Raw genomic sequence first — 24,913 nt, forward strand, 5'->3', positions numbered from 1 at the left:
GCCGTGGCTTGGTGGGCGTGGTGTGGCTTGGGCATGGCTTGGAGGGTGTGTCAGGGGCAGGATACTGCAAAATCTCCATTCCCTCCCCACTCCTGGGGGAAGGATACTGAAAAATCTCCATTCCCACCCCACTGTGGGACCAGCCAGAGGTGGTACTTGCTGGTTCTCTGAGCTACTCAAAATTTTTGCTACTGGTTCTCCAGAACCTGTCAGAACCTGCTGGATTTCATCTCTGCTTTGGGGGCTTGGTCTTGTGCTCCTTCAGACTCACTGAGGCTGCTCGGCACTCCAAAACCAGATGGGGTATCCTGCACAGGCAGCCTCAGTGTGTCAGCGAAGCTGAACAGGGTGCACTCATCCCTCTGCTCACTTTTGGAGATTGGGAGCGGGTGGCTTGGCGGCCCAACTGGGGGGAGAGAGGGGAACCGACCCGCCTGAGCAATGGGCCGGCGCACACGCACTGCTCCATTCACACAAGAGAGAAGCCCTTGGGGCACCGCTCACATGAGTGGTGCTGTGAGCACCGATGTCTGCCGCTCACATGAGTGGCATGCATGCACACCAGCATACCCCTCACATGGCCCAATTGTGAATAGGCCACGGCCCCATAGTGGGCTGCACCCTACAGGTTGAGGACCCCTGATTTAGTAGTTCCCTTGCAATATGCAGGTCAGGAAACAACAAAAGTCATATCAGCCCCGCCCCCCCCCCCAAGTAAAATCATCATCATCCATTGCTACCCACTATATTTCCAGAATATATGCTACACATTTCTCTGTTTGCAGAAAAACCCAAATGCAAGCAGTTTTCATAGAGGGTTACTTTTCAATGCCAACTGTGATGATGAAAAGAGAACATGCTTGCAATTTTGCAGTGAGTGGTTTTCCCAGTATTTGTGATATTGTTGCATATTCCTCTGTGGTGACTTGAATGAAAGAAGATACACACACACACACACACACACACATATATTCTGAGGTTTTTGCGGGTGTTTGTATGTAGGTCTTTGGTTATTCGGGTTTTCTTCCGCGTAAAATTGGAAGTGTCTTGGCGACGTTTCGACGAAGTCTCATTCGTCATCTTCAGGCTTCAGCTTCGTGCTTTTGGGATGTATGCAGCTCACCAGCTCAAATCCCCCTGCAACTCAGACTAATCTGAGCACAACCAAGCCCCCACCCAAATAGGACACACCCCCAGCCAATCAGAGCACACAAAAAACCCCATCCAATCAGAGCACAGCCAAGCTCCCACCCAATCAGTTCAAACCCCCACTAGCAGTTAAAAAGGAAGAAATAGCTGCAATCACATATTGCTCCCAGAAGCACGAAGCTGAAGCCTGAAGATGACGAATGAGACTTCATCGAAATGTCGCCAAGACACTTCCAATTTTACGCGGGAGAAAACCCGAATAACCAAAGACCTACATATACATACATACATACATACATACATACATACATATATATATATATTTATTTTCTAAGCAATGCCTACAGGTAGGCACCATAAATAAACGGTTAAAAGTTGCTTTGTGAGTAGGGGAGGAGATGGAGACATTTCTGAAGCAACAGGAGCTCCTCTTCACACAAAAGAGGAAAAAGAAAAATTGTTAGTATTCAACCAATCCATAAGACAATAATTTGAAGGGGGAGAAGCAAAATAAAGAAAAAATCCAGTAGTAACCCAACATTTTGCAGCCAGTTGTACACTACTGAAGAGAAGGAGAAATAGAATCATCACTTCATTTTAATTTCCTTCGTTGTGATTATTGGACATGCAGGAACAGTTAAGAAAGTGAAGAACTTCCCAAAAAAGTCAGAACAATCTCAGTTGCATTTAAAGTGGAATCAGAAGTATAATGGAGACTTTTTGTGGCTATTTGAAACAAAAATTCTGAATGATTGCTGTCATGGGAGTGTTATGAAGCGATCAAGTCTTTGTTCTCCTTTCGTTACATCCGTCGAAGGTGAAGAGCTGGGAGGTAGAATGAGGCTTCTTGACAAATAGGAAAACATACAATCCATACATTTTGCAGAATTTTATTGCTATAAATAGGGAAATACATTTTTTCAGCATTTTCAGCTAATTTTCAGCATTTTCAGCCATCACAACATACGTGCACACTTCAAACCCAAGAATACACTAAGGCAGAAGCTTGGCCACCCAAGGATAAAACATCCAGACACAAACTGAGCAACATGGTATATGCAGTACAATGCAGTGAGCCATGTGCAGATCTGTACTTTGAGGAAACAAAAAAAAAATCATTCATAAACACATGGCACAATTTAGGAGAACAAACCCAGCAGGACTAGATTCAGCAGTTCATCTGTATTTAAAAGACAAAGGCCAATCTTTTGAAGTCCACATTTTGGACAGAGAGGACCGCTGGTTTGAAAGAGGTCAAAGAGGCCATCTTTATCAAAATTGAACAGCCCTTTCTCAACAAAGGGGGAGGGATATGACATAATCTATCTCCAGTCTACAACACTGTCCTTTCAACAGTTCCAAGAAGGCTCCACACCCATTTGCACTACTCAGGTGACCTTGACAACACAAATAAACCTCCTTAACGACTCACTAAAAGAATGCAAATGGCCAGCTGCCTGCAAGGAGTATAAATCCTTCCATTCCTCACCATCCAGCCAGAGCTGAAGAAGCTTCTTGGATGAGAAGCGAAATGTCTTCAGGGAAAAACAAAGAAAGTCCAGTTGCCTCTTGAAAAGCACCTTTGGGACAACCAGGATCTGGATGACTGAGAATCTCCATAGACATTTTCAGCTAGAGCACAGCTCAGTTAGCTGTCAGTTAGCTCAGCTGCTGAACCTAGGGGATGGGATGGGAATGGAGTTTCAGAACTGAAATGATGCAAACTTGTGCATCAAGTGCCATGATAGCGCTATATCTTATAGGGTTCATATGACCTGCAGTGAAAATATCAAGGTGATAATAATAAGAGGCAATGGCAAGCCATTTCTGAAAAGCCTTGGAGAAAACCAGTTTGGTCAAGTGGCTAGACAGTGGGAGATCATGAATTCCAGTCCCACCTTAGGCGTTAAACCTGGCTGAGTGATTTTGGGTCAGTCAGAAGGGCCGCACATGTTCTGCCACATTTTCACTGGCAGAAGCACCGTGGGCTGGTCCTTTACTGTTTCCAGGGTAGCCCTGCGGGTCAGATCTAAGTACCCTGCGGGACGGATCCGGCACCCGGGCCTTGAATTTGACACCCCTATAGTAGAAGGATGAGGCAGCAGGTGAGGGAAAGACCTTGCTTGGTAGCCTAGCAAACTGCTGCTTGTGGAAATAAAAAAAATCAGAATAATCGATATAGTCTGAACTGTTGAGAGGACTGCTGTCATTTTGTAATTGAACCTTTTCGTCCAAGAATGCTACACATTCTGTGATTCAGGTACATGAATTAGGTTAGCTTTTGATAGGAACGAGACATGAATAAACACAGTTCCTTCCAAGTGTAGGAAGGCCTGTCTCTATATTTGTTCATGAAGAATACTTTTCCAATATAACGAAAGATCTATTACATGTCAGGTAAATAATTGAAGTGGTGCTGCTGGAAATCCTAAACCCAAGGTCATATTGGAGATGATGCAAGGAATGCAGGATAAAGGACAGGCTGTAACCAGTAAAAGGGACCGGCTGCGAAAGCCTCAAACAGTAGACATAGTCAAAAACGTTCACATGATACCTTGCCTGTTCCTGCTCTCATCACTGGGTGAAATAAGAGGCTATTATATTTCGCATGCCTACTAGCCATCTGTTATAACAAGACTGTATTGAACAGAGAGCAGCTTTTAAAAGGCATCTTTTATCCAAGGTCCAGTTAGCATTCTTTGCACAAAATTGAGGTGAATTAATCTATTCCTGACCATTTTCTCTATTGTTTCCTTCTCCACCCCCCCACAAATGCACATTCAATTAGGGCAAAGGTCTCTGTTTTCCTCAAACTTTAATCTATGATTGACAAGCAGCCATTTTACAGTCTCTACTGTTGTAAACATAAATATATATATCCATGGGAAAAATAATGAATTATTGTTGAACATGGCAAGCAAATATACACCTGGATTTTTTTTTCTCATTTGTCACATTAAAATAAATACAAACCCTATTAGCTTTGGGCTGATTATTCCATAAAACATAAGGGAAATACTTGTTTTTGAAATCTAGTTCGTTCTTAGAATGTGTATATTATAAGCTCTTATTACGAACTAGAAGTTTAAGCTGTTTATTCAAAGGACGCAACTAGTCCAAAGTATGGAAACACGAGATGAAGAATTAGTGTAGGTTATCTTGTTTCAAGTGGAAAATGCTGACAGCTGTGATCAAGCTCGCTTTAATGTATAATGGCAGGTTCAGGCTGGTTGAGAAGGTTGTGCTATTCTTTGGCAATTTTCTTTTCTATGAAATAACATGAAAAATAACCTTGTGTTTCCTTTTATACTTTTGAGCATATTATTAAACAAGAATGAAAGAAGCTGAAGGGGGTGACTAAAAACGACAAGAAGATCCAGTTCATGTTGGGTCCATCATGGAAGTTAAATCCCTTATGCTGTCATGGGATGGGGTGGGGATTTTAGGGTATATGGGTTTTTTATGTTGTGGATGTTACTGGTGTAAGCTTCTTGAAGTCACCTGTGCTTGAGTTGGGTGTCAACATATAATTTTATTTAATAAATAATAAATAAATACTTCATTCATCATGATCCAGATTTAACTGGCCTTTGTGTACCAATTATTGATTTTTTAGAAATCACAGATTCTAGTTTTCTTTTTTAATGAGCAATTTGGTGCAAAAATTGGTAAAGATGACCAAAAAAGGTACAAGCACTGGATATAATTGGTGTGAATTAAAATGTTTGGAGATAATTTGCTATAAGAAAGTGCTAAAAATAGGGGGAAACAGAAGGTAATCAATTGCACGTGCACTTTTCTAAAATGCATCTCTAATTTTCCTCCTCAAGTGTCTGTGTTGCATTGTACATCTATATAGTTATAATCTAGCTTCATGTCTATTTAGGTTTCTGTGCAGTTTGGCTATTAATTTTGAAAATGCATGAACAGGATTTGTTGAAACTCATGAATGTGGCAGTGTAGATGGTAGCAATATTCTTACAAAAATCTCTTGTGTTGAGCTAGGAGCACCTGCAGAGTCCTTAACTATTAGGATAAAATAAGACGGTATTTCCAAGTCTACTAGGTTACACCATTCCACTACTTTCCTTAACTGTTCTGTAATTTCAGACTGTAGGTAATTTGCAAAGCTGAAAAGAAGGCAGCAGCAATCCAATTCTATGTTATTTTCCCAGAAGAGAACATGGAAGTGTTCCATGCAGTCACCAGAAACTGAACTGAATTTGTAGGAGACACTCTCTTTTATTTATTAGCCTGTAACATTCTGTTCCCATAACTCATAGTTCTCTTTTGTATTTTGCCCTTAGACATAGTCTAAATAGAATAGAATAGAATTTTATTGGCCAAGTGTGATTGGACACACAAGGAATTTGTCTTGGTGCATATGCTCTCAGTGTACATAAAAGAAAAGATACGTTCATCAAGGTACAACATTTACAACACAATTGATGATCAATATATCAATATAAATCATAAGGATTGCCAGCAACAAGTTATAGTCATACAGTCATAAGTGGAAAGAGATTGGTGATGGGAACTATGAAACGATTAATAGTAGTGCAGATTCAGTAAATAGTCTGACTGTTGAGGGAATTATTTGTTTAGCAGAGTGATGGCCTTCGGGAAAAAACTGTTCTTGTGTCTAGTTGTTCTGGTGTGCAGTGCTCTATAGCGTCGTTTTGAGGGTAGGAGTTGAAACAGTTTATGTCCAGGATGCGAGGGATCTGCAAATATTTTCACGGCCCTCTTCTTGATTCGTGCAGTATACAGGTCCTCAATGGAAGGCAGGTTGGTAACAATTATTTTTTCTGCAGTTCTCATTATCCTCTGAAGTCTGTGTTTTTCTTGTTGGGTTGCAGAACCGAACCAGATAAACATAAACACATAAACACATAAACATAAACACATAAACATAAACACATAAACATAAACACATAAACACATAAATACAATATAAAAACAATTAAAAAACTTATTCTATAAGCCCGTTATTAAAATATAAAAATAAAACCCAATTAAAACCCATAAATTTAAAATCTAGCTCAGTCCTGCACAATTAAATAGGTATGTTTTAAGCCCGCGGCGGAAGGTCCGAAGGTCCGAAAGCTGACGAAGTCCGGGGGGTAGTTCGTTCCAGAGGGTGGGAGCCCCCACAGAGAAGGCCCTTCCCCTGGGCGTCGCCAGACGACATTGCCTCGCTGACGGCACCCTGAGGAGACCCTCTCTATGAGAGCGCACGGGTCGGTGAGAGGTATTCGGTAGCAGTAGGCGGTCCCGTAAATAACCCGGCCCAATGCCATGGAGCGCTTTAAAGGTGGTCACCAAAACCTTGAAGCGCACCCGGAAGGCCACAGGTAGCCAGTGCAGTCTGCGCAGGATGGGTGTCATGCGGGAGCCACGAGGGGCTCCATCTATCACCCGCGCAGCCGCATTCTGGACTAACTGTAGCCTCCGGATGCCCTTCAAGGGGAGCCCCATGTAGAGAGCATTGCAGTAATCCAGGCGAGACGTCACGAGTGCGTGGGTGACCGTGCATAGGGCATCCCGGTCCAGAAAGGGGCGCAACTGGCGTACCAGGCAAACCTGGTAGAACGCTCTCCTGGAGACGGCCGTCAAATGATCTTCTAGAGACAGCCGTTCATCCAGGAGGACGCCTAAGTTGCGAACCCTCTCCATCGGGGCCACTGACTCGCCACCGATGGTCAGCCGCGGATTTAGCTGACTGTACCGGGATGCCGGCATCCACAGCCACTCTGTCTTGGCGGGATTAATGAGCAATTTGGTGCAAAAATTGGTAAAGATGACCAAAAAAGGTACACGCACTGGATATAATTGGTGTGAATTAAAATGTTTGGAGATAATTTGCTATAAGAAAGTGCTAAAAATAGGGGGAAACAGAAGGTAATCAATTGCACGTGCACTTTTCTAAAATGCATCTCTAATATTCCTCCTCAAGTGTCTGTGTTGCATTGTACATCTATATAGTTATAATCTAGCTTCATGTCTATTTAGGTTTCTGTGCAGTTTGGCTATTAATTTTGAAAATGCATGAACAGGATCTGTTGAAACTCATGAATGTGGCAGTGTAGATGGTAGCAATATTCTTACAAAAATCTCTTGTGTTGAGCTAGGAGCACCTGCAGAGTCCTTAACTATTAGGATAAAATAAGACGGTATTTCCAAGTCTACTAGGTTACACCATTCCACTACTTTCCTTAACTGTTCTGTAATTTCAGACTGTAGGTAATTTGCAAAGCTGAAAAGAAGGCAGCAGCAATCCAATTCTATGTTATTTTCCCAGAAGAGAACATGGAAGTGTTCCATGCAGTCACCAGAAACTGAACTGAATTTGTAGGAGACACTCTCTTTTATTTATTAGCCTGTAACATTCTGTTCCCATAACTCATAGTTCTCTTTTGTATTTTGCCCTTAGACATAGTCTAAATAGAATAGAATAGAATTTTTATTGGCCAAGTGTGATTGGACACACAAGGAATTTGTCTTGGTGCATATGCTCTCAGTGTACATAAAAGAAAAGATACGTTCATCAAGGTACAACATTTACAACACAATTGATGATCAATATATCAATATAAATCATAAGGATTGCCAGCAACAAGTTATAGTCATACAGTCATAAGTGGAAAGAGATTGGTGATGGGAACTATGAAACGATTAATAGTAGTGCAGATTCAGTAAATAGTCTGACAGTGTTGATGGAATTATTTGTTTAGCAGAGTGATGGCCTTCGGGAAAAAACTGTTCTTGTGTCTAGTTGTTCTGGTGTGCAGTGCTCTATAGCGTCGTTTTGAGGGTAGGAGTTGAAACAGTTTATGTCCAGGATGCGAGGGATCTGCAAATATTTTCACGGCCTCTTCTTGATTCGTGCAGTATACAGGTCCTCAATGGAAGGCAAGTTGGTAGCAATTATTTTTCTGCAGTTCTAATTATCCTCTGAAGTCTGTGTTTTTCTTGTTGGGTTGCAGAACCGAACCAGACAGTTATAGAGGTGCAAATGACAGACTCAATAATTCCTCTGTAGAACTGGATCAGCAGCTCCTTGGGCAGTTTGAGCTTACTGAGTTGGCGCAGAAAGAACATTCTTTGTTGTCCTTTTTTAATGATGTTTTTGATGTTAGCTGTCCATTTGAGATCTTGCGATATGATAGAACCCAGAAATTTGAAGGTTTCTACTGTTGATACTGTGTTGTCAAGTATTGTGAGAGGTGGAAGTATGGAAGGGTTTTTCCTAAAATCTACCACCATTTCTACGGTTTTGAGTGTGTTCAGTTCCAGATTGTTTTGGTTGCACCACAAGGCTAGTCGTTCGACCTCTCGTCTATATGCGGATTCGTCATTGTCTCGAATGAGAGCAATCACTGTTGTGTCATCTGCGAACTTCAGTAGCTTAACAAATGGATCATTGGAGATGCAGTCATTGGTATACAGAGAGAAGAGAAGTGGGGAGAGCACACAGCCTTGGGGGGCCCCTGTGCTAATTGTACAGGTATTTGATGTGATCTTGCTTAGCTTCACCTGCTGCTTCCTGTTTGTTAGGAAGCTTGTGATCCACTTACAAGTCTGTTCCGGTACCTGTAGCTGGTTTAGCTTAGTTAGAAGAATGTCTGGAATGATGGTATTGAATGCTGAACTAAAGTCTACAAAAGGACCCTTGCATAGGTCTTTGGAGACTCAAGATGTTGTAGGATGTAGTGCAGAGCCATATTAACAGCATCATCTGTTGATCTATTTGCTCGGTATGCAAATTGCAAGGGGTCTAAAAGCGGATTCGTGATGGTTTTCAGGTAGGAAAGCACTAGCCTTTCAAAGGTTTTCATGACTACAGATGTTAGAGCAACTGGTCTGTAGTCATTCAGTTCCTTGATGGTGGGCTTCTTCGGCACTGGGATGATGGTAGAGCGTTTGAAGCAAGAAGGAACATAGCACATCTCTAGTGATTTATTGAAAATATGGGTGAAGATGGGGCCAATTGGTCAGCACAGACTTTTAAGCAAGAAGGAGTTATCTTGTCTGGGCCTGGAGCTTTTCCTGGCTTTTGTCTGTGAAATAGGTCCTGCACTTCCTTTTCTGTGATCACTAGGGGTTGTGAACCCAATGAAATGGGGTCAGTTGTAGGAGGCTTGGCTGTTGTTGCTGTGTCTGAGATGGGGGTTGTGGAGATAGGTGGCTGTAGTTTCCTTTCAAACCTGCAGTAAAACTCATTCAGGTCATCTGCCAGTTGTTGATTACCTTCAGCCTGGGAAGGAGGTTTGCCATAGCCGGTGATATTTTTAAGAGTTTTCCACATGTTTGCTGGTTCATTTGCTGAAAATTGATTCTTTAGCTTTTCAGAGTAGCTTCTTTTGCTGCTCTTATCTCCCTTGTTAGTGCATTTCTGGCCTGATTGTACAGCATTTTATCACCTTTTCTGTAGGCTTCCTCTTTGGAATGTCGTAGCTGCTTAAGTTTAGGTGTAAACCAAGGTTTGTTATTACTGTGTATTCGCAAGTTCCTTGTAGGTACATAGGTCTTCACAGAAGCTGACATATGATGTTACAGTATCTGTGAGTTCATCCAGGTCTGCAGAGGGATCTGCAAATATTTTCACGGCCCTCTTCTTGATTCGTGCAGTATACAGGTCCTCAATGGAAGGCAGGTTGGTAGCAATTATTTTTCTGCAGTTCTAATTATCCTCTGAAGTCTGTGTTTTTCTTGTTGGGTTGCAGAACCAAACAGACAGTTATAGAGGTGCAAATGACAGACTCAATAATTCCTCTGTAGAATTGGATCAGCAGCTCCTTGGGCAGTTTGAGCTTACTGAGTTGGCGCAGAAAGAACATTCTTTGTTGTCATTTTTTAATGATGTTTTTGATGTTAGCTGTCCATTTGAGATCTTGCGATATGATAGAACCCAGAAATTTGAAGGTTTCTACTGTTGATACTGTGTTGTCAAGTATTGTGAGAGGTGGAAGTATGGAAGGGTTTCTCCTAAAGTCTACCACCATTTCTACGGTTTTGAGTGTGTTCAGTTCCAGATTGTTTTGGTTGCACCACAAGGCTAGTCGTTCGACCTCTCGTCTATATGCGGATTCGTCATTGTCTCGAATGAGACCAATCACTGTTGTGTCATCTGCAAACTTCAGTAGTGTCGTGTCCCACTCCTCCGCTGACGGCTGGGTCCGGGAAATCCGAATCAGGCTTGCCTCTGCAGCTCTGCCCAAAGTCCTAGCAAAGTCCTCAGAGCAGGCAGGAGACCAGTAAGTGACTTCAGCAAGATAAGTTTGACTTTTGCCTGACTCAGAGACTGCCAGAAAGTAGCTCCTTTATATAGGCCATGGGGTGTAGCTCCATGACTCAGCACTCATTAAGGCCTGCCCCTCCCTTCCCTCTGTTGCCTCCGCCTCTCCAATCTTCTGATGCGAGGGTCACTCCAATCAGCTGTTCTTGGGAGTAAACCCTCCTCAGGCTCACCTGCTGTGGATGAGGGGGAGGTATAGGGCCTCATGGAGTCAGGGCTGGGGCAGGAGATGCTCCTTCTTCTGCAGTTTGTGGGGCATGGAGCCAGGACTTGGGCTCCTCAGTGTTGGGGAGCACAAGACACAACAAGTAGCTTAATAGATGGATCATTGGAGATGCAGTCATTGGTATACAGAGAGAAGAGAAGTGGGGAGAGCACACAGCCTTGGGGGGCTCCTGTGCTAATTGTACAGGTATTTGATGTGATCTTGCTTAGCTTCACCTGCTGCTTCCTGTTTGTTAGGAAGCTTGTGATCCACTTACAAGCCTGTTCCGGTACCTGTAGCTGGTTTAGCTTAGTTAGAAGAATGTCTGGAATGATGGTATTGAATGCTGAACTAAAGTCTACAAAAAGGACCCTTGCATAGGTCTTTGGAGACTCAAGATGTTGTAGGATGTAGTGCAGAGCCATATTAACAGCATCATCTGTTGATCTATTTGCTCGGTATGCAAATTGCAAGGGGTCTAACAGCGGATCCGTGATGGTTTTCAGGTAGGAAAGCACTAGCCTTTCAAAGGTTTTCATGACTACAGATGTTAAAGCAACTGGTCTGTAGTCATTCAGTTCCTTGATGGTGGGCTTCTTCGGCACTGGGATGATGGTAGAGCGTTTGAAGCAAGAAGGAACATAACACATCTCTAGTGATTTATTGAAAATATGGGTGAAGATGGGGTCCAATTGGTCAGCACAGACTTTTAAGCAAGAAGGAGTTATCTTGTCTGGGCCTGGAGCTTTTCCTGGCTTTTGTCTGTGAAATAGGTCCTGCACTTCCTTTTCTGTGATCACTAGGGGTTGTGAACCCAATGAAATGGGGTCAGTTGTAGGAGGCTTGGCTGTTGTTGGTGTGTCTGAGATGGGGGTTGTGGAGATAAATTTACTGAAAACCCAAATCTTTTGATGTCCATTGTGGGATTTTAGGCAAAGAGGTGAAAATGTATCATAAAGAGCCAGTGTGTTATAGTTGTGTTAGCTCTTTAGGTAGTCCAGACAAGAAACACTGCTAGGAATATCAGCACTATTTTTATTGTAAAACTGTGGGTCTTCCTCCTGTCTTCCAAGGTCATTCCTATATCATAACAATAGCACTTAGACTTATATACTGCTTCACAGTGCTTTACAGCGATTTATAGAATCTCTAAACGGTTTACAGAATCAGTATATTGTCCCCAACAATCTGGATCCTCATTTTACCAACCTTGGAAGGATAGAGGGCTGAGTCAATCTTGAGGTGGTGAGAATTGAACTGCCAACCTGCTGGCAGCCGGCAGTCAGTAGAAGTAGCCCGCAGTATTGCATTCTAACCACTGTGCCACCACAGCTCCATCATAAGTGGCTAAGGTGGATTGGCACCTGAGAGACCCAGATCCTATTTACCTTCAGCCACAGAAGTTCTGTAGATATATTTTGTTCAACCTACTTTACAGGTTTGTTGTGAGGGAAAAGTAGGCAGAGGCAATGCAATGTATGCCCCTTGAACTCCTGTATGAAAAATAGAATATAATTTTAACAAATAATTTGCTTTAGGAAATGAGTACTGTTTTTCCATCCTAATCTTTTTAATTATAAAATGAGCAATTTCTAATTTTTTTTAATAACTGAACCAATCACAGTTGGACTTTAAAAGATCAGACAAAACATGTATAGATTTTATTAAGAATGGACCTTATATTTAACTCTTCTTATAGACATGACAATATGTTCTTTCCATTCCCACCAGAGGTCTTAACAGAAGAGCGGTTCAGTGTAAGTTGGAATATATGCCATTGTTTTCCCATTCTGATTTTGTTCTTAAGTAGCAAATGGCTATTCCTAGGGAAACTTTTCCATATAGATTTATTTGCTGAGGAATCCAATGCATTTCTGGATTGCCAGGCTTCTTCTTCACTCCAAATGAAATGTTGCCTTTGAACAAATCCAATTCTTCCACCTAGACTTTTTTCCCCCCAAGGACAAAAATCAATACTAGTAGAACTGCTTTTCAGGGAGGTATTATTGACTTGTTATCCTCCACTGTCAGTGTGTGTAGTGGGAGAATAATAATGGGGGCTGGGGTGGGGGGAGAGAGAGACTAATTCCACCATAGAAGATAAAGTTGACCAGCTGAATTGTTAGTTTCAGACCTTTGCCAAACTTAGCAGGTTTCAAGAAAGACCAAATTGAAAACTATCAGACAAGCAGAAAATGACTAATAGTCCTCCAATTTCTCAGGATCTGGGAAATACTTTGTGTTTGCCATATAATCTAGTCCTGAAATCTCATTAGCTGAAGAAAGAAAGCCTACACCATTTGGAATATCTGCCTTTCTACATTTTCTTCACTCATTAATGCCAATAAATAACATGAAGCTAGAAAAGAAAAAGAATGTGTTGAATGTAGACTATGCAAATGAGACTATGTCATTTATGAGTTTGGAATTTTTCCTAAAATAGTTTAATAGTATTATGTAGGTTATAAAACGTATTTAAATGTACTTGCAAAATTCAGATACAAGTGATGTGTTGATTAGGCTTTCATCTTCTGCTATGCTCTCTCTTTTTTAAGAATATTTTTTTTCTTGGGAAAGCAGAAACTGAGTGGAGAAATATGTGGAATGGAGTATAAGCATACTTCCTGAAGTAGTAAAGCTCATATTTTATAATTACATCTTCAGCTTATGTGGAAGAGCAATGCTGATAAGAAGACCTGACCAATGCTAATTGTCAACTGACTGTATTACCTTTCAATGTAATACATCATATGTGACTCTGAAGATTCAAGAGCTCCCTTAATCTTTGCAAAAAGATTTTTTTTTAAATTTACATTTATATCCCGCCCTTCTCCGAAGACTCAGGGCAGCTTACACTATGTCAAGCAATAGTCTTCATCCATTTGTATATTATATACAAAGTCAACTTATTGCCCCCAACAATCTGGCTCCTCATTTTACCTACCTTATAAAGGATGGAAGGCTGAGTCAACCTTGACTTCATGAACACGGTAGCCTTGGAAGCAGCAAATTTTGAGGATTATTGCATATATGTATAATTTCTACATAGACAACCTAACAGCTCTTGGGTTAGTGAATCATTGTAGCATTTTGACACTTTAGAGTGACGCTATCAACTTTATCTAACCTAATTATTAACACTCTTGTTTTCTTTTTTTCTTTTTAGATGACATCTATTTGGAGCAGCAAAACTTTTCTTCTCTTTTGCTGAGTCAAAGCCCTGTGGGCAACAAGACACACACAGCCTTAACAGAAAGCACCAGAGATTCCAGGGCAAACACAGAGTTCCCAGAGTTGTCATCACCACTAACCACTCCTTTTGAAATGACCTCATTGGACCAAGAAGGGGGGAGCAGAGCCTCAGTTCAACAAAATGGACCAGCACTGGATTTTTCAGTAACAAGCAATGAAGCCATCTTAAGTGACGATAGTTTTATTAGTTTAATTTCAAATGCACAACAAACTCCTTCACTGAAGTCTTTTGTAGAAGACGATCATTTAGGTTCCTACCCAATAAAGCCAACTAAAGAAACACTACAGACGTTATTGTTAGCACCTTCACTAGCTGTCTCCTCTTTGCCACTTGATTATGTGGGAACATTGCAGGCAACATCACAAAGGGCTGCCTTTGTCCCCCATATTTCTCTCCCGCACTTGAAGTCTTTTGATGGGACGAGTATTAATCTGACTCCATACAGAGACTTGCTCATGCCTCAGACTGACTTACATTCTGTTGCATCAGAAACGGCAGATGCAAGTATTGCAAAAGAAGGGGAGAGTTTGCCATCTTATTTCTCTTCAGCTTCTTTGCTTTTTGATACTACTGTAGAACAGTCACCTACATATCACAACACACAAAGAACTTACACATATCCTGAAGCTCACTATAGTATTAATAGCAGTTTAACTGGAACACTGGGTCCAAAATATTCATCTGTTGTAAGCATTCCTATTTCATTAACAGGGGCAACTATGTTTTCAACCCACTTTCTTTTTGTTTATCCTCATACCATTTCCAACACAGAGGCACCTGCTTTCAATACTCCTTTTAATGAGATGTTTTTTACACATGAACTGTCCCAGAAATTCTCCAGAAATTCCGCATCAATTTTTCCCAGCTACTCAGAAAACAAACTCAGTGATTCCAAAAGTCCAGTGCCTTTCACTGAACCATATACATCATGTTTGTACTGTGACTTAATCTCGGTTTCTCCAGAATCATTTTTTTCAATGCGACCCACAGAAAATGAGGTGGGTTCAGGTGAGTACGGTGAGACACTCTCATTCATGGTCTCTGATGTAAAGAGTGTTGCAACACTTACATCAGAAATGAGTGATCTCTTCGACATGCCTGAACCACCTCCTGAAATCTTTGATACTAGTTTTCCATCAAGACCTGTTGTTTTACTTTCTTCAAGATTTACTGAACTCTCTGAGTCAAATTCTATGGAAATTAGCCTTAAAAGTATATTTACATCCATTTCCCCTTCCCAGTTCTATAGCCAGTCTTCTGAAATTATATCATTGGAAAACAGTCTGGTTAATTTCTCCTATCCTGTGTCCGAATTAGTTACAGTAGAATCTAGTACAGGTGTTATGGAAAAATCATTTTCGAAAGTGGCTACAATTTCTCCAGAATCTATCTTCATGGAGAATGTGAGTATGCCTTCCATGACAATGAGGAATTCAATCCTGCTAGAAACATCTGAATTTATGCCGTCAGAAACAACACATTTATTTGGCACTGCACTAGATTATTCTGCCATAGAAGATTCAGCTATCAGTAGGTCAGACATAGTATCCAGCCTTTCATTCAGACCCTTTCCCCCTGAGCCAACTAACCTGTCCCATTTATCATCTGCCACAGATACATCTTTTCTAACAATGCCAAGTGATTTATCAACATCTTTACCTCATATTTTGCCCACACTCCTTCCATCATCTGTGCTTTTTGACAATTCAGCTGGATGGAGTTCAGTTGAGCAACCAGCTATTAACATCACTAATGTGGTGTCTTCTCAAGTCTCTTCATGGCAAAGTTCATTTTTTAATTCAAGCTCATCTTCTTTTCCAGTTACGCACAGTTCTGCAATGATGCCATCATCACATTTCTATATGAACTCCTCAGTCTTACTAGAACCAACATCAATCTTGATGGTAGAATCTGAATTTTATTTTACCTCAGCTTTCACAGAAGCTACCTCTCACTTTGAGTCTTATTTCACTATTGATACCATGTCAACACAGCAGCTACCTGTGTCAGTTTCACAGCCTGTTTTCACCAGCAACATCTATGGGGATAATACACATGTGAGCTTGTGGTTCACAACATTGCAGTCAACCCCTGTCTTAACTTCTTCACCTCTTTTGTTAACTACAGCTATCATTGAAGATAGTGGTGCTACTGCTAATTTCAGTCCATTTTCTTCCTTCCATGAGATACCTTCTACCACAGATTTTTTAAAAACCACTCCTTATACACCGTTGTCCACAAATATGAACAGCAGTGTAATTTCACCTACTGGACCAATGGTTGTAGAGACATCTTCATCTGTGAATACTGCAGTTGAATCTGATGTTCTAACAAAAACTAGCATGACTGAGCATATTAGTATGACAGCTTTTACTGCCACCACTTCCAGTAGCAAAATAGGACTTACTTCAGTTACCAGCAGCACATTAAGTTCATCTACATCCTCTTCAACCACTATCTGGACCTCTACACAGGTCACAGTGGCAACCATTCCAGCTACCACAACTAAACAGCCTTATGTTTGCGACATTACAGTCCCCGATAAATATTTGGTAACAACTGGTAAGATTTTTTCTTATAGATATTTCTTATTAAACATATATTTATACTGGACTTCTATGGTGTTATAGTAGAGGAAAATGAACTGATATGATGGACTGCAAATCTCTTGAACAATGCTCTAACTTTGCTGCTGTAATAATTTGTTATTTTTTTCATAGAATCTATACTAGTATTTCTATTACTTAAAATAATGTACCTAATAGAGATTGACTGGAGAATAGAACATTCTGGAGAACTTTTAAAATATTCATTGAGACTATGCTAAACTTCTTTTGGACCAGTCCATTCCTAAAATGCTTCAGCAGTTTCTGGGAGTATATTAGAAGTACGGTAACTTGATTTGTCCTAGATTTGGAGTTCTGGATGAAATAAACTTGTTCTGGGGTTGTGTAACCTTCTACCCGCTTCAAACCAGTTCCAGTTTGGATGACTCGATTCCAGTTTGATTCACTTCCAAATGATAAACTTTCTTCCATTTAATTTCCAAAAAATCAACCTTCCCTAAGCTGCTATCCTCTGGCATGTTGGAACTGCAATTTCCAGAACTCTATGCTAACATTTTAGACACTGCAGTTCCAATACAATGGGATGGTTCTAAATTAATAAGGTTGCTGAAATGCATATTATTATCTTTTGTCTCATTTAAAAGTGTTAAAAATATATAGAATTCAATCAAAAAAAGGGACAGGCTTAGCTATCAGGATGCATTATGAAATGCTTCATAGAAGTAAGATAATTGTTAATCCTAAATTTGCAGTCTTGTTTAACTGGATGCTAGAGGAATAATCTCTAGCCCTATTTGTTTGTATGAGTGTTGAGGACTCGGCCAAAGCTTGCATGTTTAAATATATGTTTAGAAATCCAGTGGTGGGTGGGGGAGACCAATTCTAAGTTCAGTATGTGTCAGAAACAGGGATATCTTTGTTTAGCAGCTAATTGCTTTCCCAATTTTTCATTTCAGCAGCAATTTTTTATACTAAGTTATGTGGCTGCCTGAACAAACTTTGTGTAGGTAGTGCTTCCTTACAATACATCTATAGGCCTGTCATCAGGGAGGACAACTAGCTCTGGCTGACTCGCTCTGGCTGATTTGCCCCAGTTGTCTCACTCTGGTTGACTCACTATGGCTGACTTGCCACAGCCAACTCACTGCACAACAATTCACCATGAGACAATTCAAGACAGGATAATTCAAGACAGGGGCAAGTGAATTGCAGTGGGCCTTGTCTTCTTTAGGTTCAAGGTTCAAGCCTAAGCAAGACAAGGCCTACTGCAATTCACCTGTCCCTCTCTTGATTTATTATTCTGCATTGAATTGTCCCATGGTGAGTTAACCTGCAGCAAGTTAGCTGTGGTGAGCCAGCCAGGCAAGTTGTCCCATTCCAATCAGAGAAAAAGCAATGAATAGGAAGGAATAGAAGCACGGTAAAAGTGATGATACAGTCAGTAGCAGCAGCAGCAGCAGCACTAGTAGAACTTAAGAAATTGGTCTTTGTCCTGTCTCAGATGTGAGTCTTTTTGGATGGTTAGCACTTTGTGGTTATATATCTTTGTTTGGTCTCTAAAATGAGAAATAGCTCTAGGGCTTGCATTTCTTAACAGTAATGCTATTGTTATTTTCATAGAGAAAATTAATTCCTCCCAGTTCTCTTGTTACCCCACTATCTGAACTGTTGCATCTAAATCTATATATACTTCTGATTAGCATCTAATACTTCTAATGCTTCTTTATTGCTTTGTCTTTTCAGTGCTAGCACGGAAATCTGTAGTACAAAATATCAGTGAATCCATCAAAGAACTCCTGAAAAATGAATTTAGGAGAATGGTAGAACTAGAGGTAAGTGATAGACAGTTTGCTCTGTGAAGATCATTATATGAGTTAAAGACATTTTCATAGAAATAACTGATGAAGGTGATGGTAGCTTGGATATTAACTGATAACCGACAACTGAATCCTAAGGGCCTCTTCGGTTGGTGCCATGTATTATGATGGGTGTGGCCTATTCTTTGCTGATCCTAGAAACCTCAGAACAAGCTCTTGAATCTGCTTCTGTGAATATTATTAAAATAATCAATAAAATTAGTGAAGTTCTACTTTACAAAACAAACCATTGCTAGATTTTTCCCCCCCCAGGGTAGCAATAAAAAGTGGGATGTGATTATAATTTGCAGAAATATATAGTTGCAACCCATAGACCGTAGATTGTATCTACGGTTGAAATTCAGGGGCAAAAACATCCATTTTCAGTGGTATCATATTCCTGTCCTCCCCCCCTTTAAAATAATTGATTAGCTGCTTTCCAAAGTTCCCTTTTCTCTAATGAACTGAAATACTTTGGCTTTGCCTGCTTTGATTACACCATTGTGTCATTTGTTATACCTCCTGCAAATCTTGGTGTCTGAAAAAATGGTTGATCCAGTTTTGTGTAGAGGTTAAGGTACCAGGCTACAGACTGGGAGTCCATGAATCCTAGCCCTTCCTTAGCTACGATGCCAGTTGGGTGACCTTAGGCCATTCAGTTTCTTTCAATCCTAGGCAGAAGGCAATGGCAAACCACTTCTGAAATCTTGCCAGGAAAACTGCGGGACCTATCTAGGCAGTTGCCAGAAGGCACTGTCCCAAAGGCACACACATATATCTTGGTATCTGGAAAAAAAAAGATTTCTGATGTAGCACATTCACTGTTGTGTGTTTTGTTGCTTAGAGTTAAGTCTCATGGTAATGCAGAATAGTAGAAAACCACGGGGATTAGAGAGCACAGATAGAGGAAGTTATTTTTATAGGAGCAACAAAAGATGCTTCGTAAAGACCATTTGCCATCCTATATTAAGAAGAAGAAAAAAACAGGAGAACGGAGAACAATCTTAAGGATGCACTCTTTGTTGCATCAGTGCTTTCTTCATAAGAATGACAACTCTATCTTATAAGATAGAAAAGAAAGTAGATGAGAGGCATTTGAAAGTATGAAAAAATACTCTGCTTGAAAACAGCAAAGAATTCTGAGATATCTGGCAATTAAAAGATACATGTATTGAAATCTGATCACCAGTTCTTAGCTGTATTAACCATCTGATTCCCAATAGATTAAAATATTGCAAATACAAATGTTATTCTTAGTAGAAGTATTGAATATGGATATATTTTCCCCTTTTTGTATTGATAATGGGTAAGTCTGGATTCTACATAATACCTTTTCATTTGTGATTCAAACCTCAGCTGAACATTAAAATCTAAAAACCTGTTTTAGCAGGTTACTGATATCTTTAATGGCCAGAATCAGAACAAAACAAATGAAGCTTAATTTAGATGCTTCTGATCACCTGAGAAGCAGACTAGAGAATAGAAATTCAAATTACGTTGGGTGGAATTTCTTAAACTTCTGGATTTAACCTTGGGTGGAGTTCCAGATTTCAGAAATGTTTAGAAGTCTGTTTGCACAGCTAAGGTTAGCTCATTAGATGCACATATTTCTTCAATAATGTGTCAACATTACCAAGTTCTAATGTAACAAACACTCTTTGAAAAAGGTTCTTGGAAACTTCCTCTGGCACAAATGTCTATGGTCTAAATGTTAAACTGGGATTAGTTATAGGAAGGAAAGAAAAATGTCCCCAACATTTTAATTTACATCATTCTATTTCTGAGCAAAATTCAAACTCCTGGTTATAGGGTATTTGAAAATTTATGTTCCATTATATAAGCCTGGCTGCAAGTCACTGTCTCTAAAATTTGCCCTTTTTCTTTAATGAAAGCTGGAAATTGGTATTATAGTTTGGTTGAGGGTCATTTGTGCTCCTACTTATCTACCTTTATGGATGCTCATTATTGTTGATGATATTGCTGGAATTCCAACTCTTTAAAGCAACCTGATCCTTTTTTTTTCAAAAATCAAATCAAATTCAGGAATCCTGTACTGCCCAAATATAAGTAGACATGTATCTAACATTTATGTACGATATAAAAAGATACACAAATTAATGTAAGCTGCAGCAAGAATAGGTAGTGTGGAGTCCATTAGGCATTAGTGTAAGTCTTCCATAGCACTAATTTTCTGAAAACACTTGATGTATGTCCTGCCAGCCCTATAAGATTATCTGCCCTTGATCTCCCCTTGAGCACATTCCATCATTCAAATTTGTAAACAGAATTGAACAAATATTTTTGAAACCCTTGTTTGATTGTTCCTCGTGCATACCTGTATACCCAGTTTCCCCTTGATTTATATTGCAAGCTTCTGATGACTAACATTTGAGCTCCAATCAATTCACAGGTCTGCTGCACTTTTTAACCAATGATACCCATAATCTTCCATGCTTGGTCTGTCCTCTAGAAATCATTTATCTTAAAGCAAGAAGTCATATTTCTGTGCACTTAACTCATGTTTGCTATATGATTGAATGGTATCATTGCCTGCTTTCTCTCTTGGGCAGAGAAGAGTTTCCATTCCTAATTACAGCAAGGTAAATCTCGACTGCTCTCACCTCCCTCAAGAAAGAGACTTATGTCTTGCAATGGAATTTTGCCAAGATAGCTATGTTTTGAAATTAACTGCTGTGCAGCTTAATAACCTCCACTAATGACTTGTTGTCAGATGGCTTGGAAATGCATTCCCTAGTGTGAAACTCTTGCAAACAAAGTTGGCTTGCTGTTAAATTTTCTAGACGAATTGGTTTATGTAAAGTACAATTCAGTGCTAAATGTTTCTGTGGATTCCATGGTTTTGCTTTTCCATAGTCCTTTACATTTTGTGTGATGGCTTACAAAATGTTTTCTTTTATTTGCGGTTGTGCAAGAGAATCATATTTTTTAATGCAACACCAATTCATACTTTAGAAGACACAAACATGTGTGGCTCCAATTTACCATTAATGATTCAGCCTTAACATAAGAAGCATAAAATATGCAAAGTTGTAACCTTTTATTACAACAGTGCCGGGCAGAGAAAAGTAATGCAAATCTCTTAGACTCAGCAAGTCTTTACCGTGATTAAGAAAATTTATTTATTTATTTATTTTATTTATTTATTTTGTCAGTGTATATATAAGCATTGACATGTAACAACTATATAATATATAAGCATATATATGAGCATAAGTATGTAATAACTATATTAATTAGATATAATGAAAGGGAATAATAGGACAGGAACGGCAGGCACGTTTGTGCTCTTATGCACGCCCCTTACAGACCTCTTAGGAATGGGGTGAGGTCAATGGTAGACAGTTTTTGGTTAAAGCTTTTGGGATTTTGAGAAGAGACCACAGAGTCAGGTAGTGAGTTCCAAGTGTTAATAACTCTGTTACAGAAGTCATATTTTCTGCAATCAAGATTGAAGCGGTTTACATTAAGTTTAAATCTATTGTTTGCTCTTGTATTGTTGCAATTGAAGCTGAAGTAGTCTTCAACAGGAAGGACATTGCAATAGATGATTCTATGAGTTAAACACAGGTCCTGTCGGAGGCGGCGGAGTTCTAAGTTTTCTAAACCCAGGATTTCAAGTCTGGTGGCATAAGGTATTTTGTTGTATTCAGAGGAGTGGAGAACTCTTCTTGTAAAATATTTCTGGACACGTTCAATTGTATTGATGTCTGAAATGTGGTATGGGTTCCAGACAGGCAAGTTGTATGCAAGAATTGGTCTAGCAATTGTTTTATATGCTCTGGTTAGTAGTGTAGTGTTTTTGGAAAAGAAGCTACGCAAGATTAGGTTTATAACTCTTAGAGCATTTTTTGCTATGTAGTTGCAGTGGGCTTTGGCACTTAGATCATTTGATATGAAAACTCCAAGGTCTTTAACAGAGTGGGGATCATCTGTCCATCAAGCTTGTACTTAGTGTTTGGGTTCTTTTTTCCAATATGTAAGACTGAGCATTTGCTGGTTGAGATTTGGAGTTGTTTTAGACCATTCGGATACAAAGTCAAGGTCTTTTTGAAGGGTAGTTGTATTGCTGGTGGTGTTAAATAGTTTGACATCCTCAGCAAGGAGAACACAATTACTTGTGATATGGTCACAGAGATCATTAATGTATAATATGAAAAGCGTTGGTCCAAGAACGCTGCCTTGGGGAACGCCATTTTTGACAGGAAGAGCATTGCCAATTTTGACCACTTCTTGTCTGTTTGACAGGAAAGCAGTTATCCAATTGTGGAGGGGGTCCTGAAATGTCGTAGGATTTTAGTTTTAGGAGAAGTTTATCATGTACTACTGAGTGAAAAGCTTTACAGAAGTCTATGTAGATTGCATCTATTGATTTGCCTTGATCAAGATTTGTAGTCTATATGTTTTTGCAGTGGAGAAGTTGTAAGTTACATGATAATTTTTTTCTGAAACCAAATTGTTTATTAGAGAGTAGGTTGTTTGCTTCGAGGTGGAGGGTAATGGATTGGTTGATGATAGATTCCATTACTTTGCAGGTGACGCAGCATAGAGATATCGGTCTGTAATTTTCAACTAGGCTGGGGTCTCCTTTTTTGAAGATAGGGATGACTGTGGCTAGTGACCAAAGTTTGGAAAGGGAACTGGTTGTGAAAGCTTTTTCAAAGATTATGCTTAGGGATTCTGCTATATTAGTGGAAAGCTTTTTTAAGAAGTATGCACATAGTCCATCAGGCCCAATAGATAGAGATGGTTTCAGTTTGTGAAGAGCTTTTTCAACATTGTCTTCTGTGAAGTCTGTATGTGTTTTATATTATATTATATTATATTATATTCGTCATCTTCAGGCTAGGTGTTTACAGCCGTGCTTCTGGAGAAAAGCTGTAAACACCTAGCCTGAAAAATGACAAATATTCGTTGAAGCGTCGCCAAGACACTTCCAATTTTATGCGGAGAAAACCTGAATAACCAAAGACCTACATATATATATGTGTGTGTGTGTGTGTGTGTGTGAGAGAGAGAGGTTACATTAAAAAGTCATCAATTGATAATATGTAGAAATATTATTTTATTATTGTTGTTACTTGATTTATATACGCCCTATCTCCCAAAGGACTCAGGGCGGTTCACAGGCATATAAAACATCAATATCAATATACAAATTAAAATAATCCTTAAAAACTTATTCTAGCGCGGAATTATTAAAAATAGAAATATAAATATTAAATATAAATATTAAAATCAATTTAAAACCCTCTAAATTTAAAATCTAAGCCATGATCTCTTTTAAAACATTTATTGTAGCTGTTACCAGAGTTCAATCACCTGCAATGGGAAGTCATGACTATGAGAAAAGTGTGCCATAGTGTCAAAACACAAGAGTCTACAATGCAAAAGCTGCATTTAGGCATTAGTGAAAACATGTACAAAGTGTGCATGGAATGCTTGTTAATATAGTAGCAACTAACTTAAGCCATATGAGTCCAGGAAAAAAAAAATCACACTTCATTAAGTAGTTGCTATCCATCTTTGACATGAGCATTCCCCTGGATTCTAAAGTTGTGTTTTCCCCTTTGAACCTGGATTGCTGTATAGCAACCTTCCCTTTATGTTTAAGTGCAGATCCCAAACCTTCTGACAACACCTGGAAAAAACAGGGGATGAAAATTGAGAAGCCGCAGCAATATACTGAACAGATCGGCTGGAACGTTCTGGGGTGCTGATGCTAACACCTACAAATAACAGCCTTGGCTTTGGTTTATTCACAGCTAAATATTATGCCAGTATGTAGCTTAACAGTGCCCATGCCCAAATGATTGATATCCAACTCCGCCAGATAATGTGTATCATCTCTGGCACATTGCATCTCAGTCCTGTGCACTGGTTACCAGTACTTAGCAATAGAATACTGTCCCACATTAGAATACAACAAGCTCTCGTCCCGATATGTTCAAAGATGCTGTACAACAAGGCCCTCCTATTCACAGGACAATGCAGCCCATCAAAAGATAGACATCTTGTAGGCCACATGGAAAAAGGCTGTTCACTTAACATCTACCCAATTTAACCCTGAGAATGCCTAAAGAGAGGAATGGTCAAGGTACCTTCTTGTGACCTGACCATTGGTGATTCCTCTCTCAAACCACCTGGTTTTAACCTGCCTCTCTCTCTGGTTAATATTGGACAAAATTTGGTGTGATACTGGAAGAAGTGCCTCTGCTTCAGTGGGGATGGATATATTTTCCCTTTTGTATTGATAATGGGTAAGTCTGGATTCTACATAATACCTTTTCATTTGTGATTCAAACCTCAGCTGAACATTAAAATCTAAAAACCTGTTTTAGCAGGTTACTGATATCTTTAATGGCCAGAATCAGAACAAAACAAATGAAGCTTAATTTAGATGCTTCTGATCACCTGAGAAGCAGACTAGAGAATAGAAATTCAAATTACGTTGGGTGGAATTTCTTAAACTTCTGGATTTAACCTTGGGTGGAGTTCCAGATTTCAGAAATGTTTAGAAGTCTGTTTGCACAGCTAAGGTTAGCTCATTAGATGCACATATTTCTT

At 39.7% G+C, this 24,913-nt stretch overlaps 1 protein-coding gene across 5 annotated transcripts in view; it reads left to right on the forward strand.

Moving 5' to 3' along the window:
- Positions 1 to 24,913, forward strand: part of KIAA1549 (KIAA1549 ortholog) — a 160,718-nt gene that overhangs the window by 65,262 nt on the left and 70,543 nt on the right. For all 5 annotated transcript variants that reach the window (XM_058189915.1, XM_058189916.1, XM_058189918.1 and 2 more), the window contains exons 2-3: positions 13,819 to 16,467; positions 18,216 to 18,304. In XM_058189915.1, the coding sequence (XP_058045898.1) occupies positions 13,819 to 16,467; positions 18,216 to 18,304 (2,738 nt within the window). The remainder of the gene's footprint in view (positions 1 to 13,818; positions 16,468 to 18,215; positions 18,305 to 24,913) is intronic.

Source organism: Ahaetulla prasina, chromosome 7 (assembly GCF_028640845.1).
Source record: "Ahaetulla prasina isolate Xishuangbanna chromosome 7, ASM2864084v1, whole genome shotgun sequence".
Taxonomy (NCBI): Eukaryota; Metazoa; Chordata; class Lepidosauria; order Squamata; family Colubridae; genus Ahaetulla; species Ahaetulla prasina.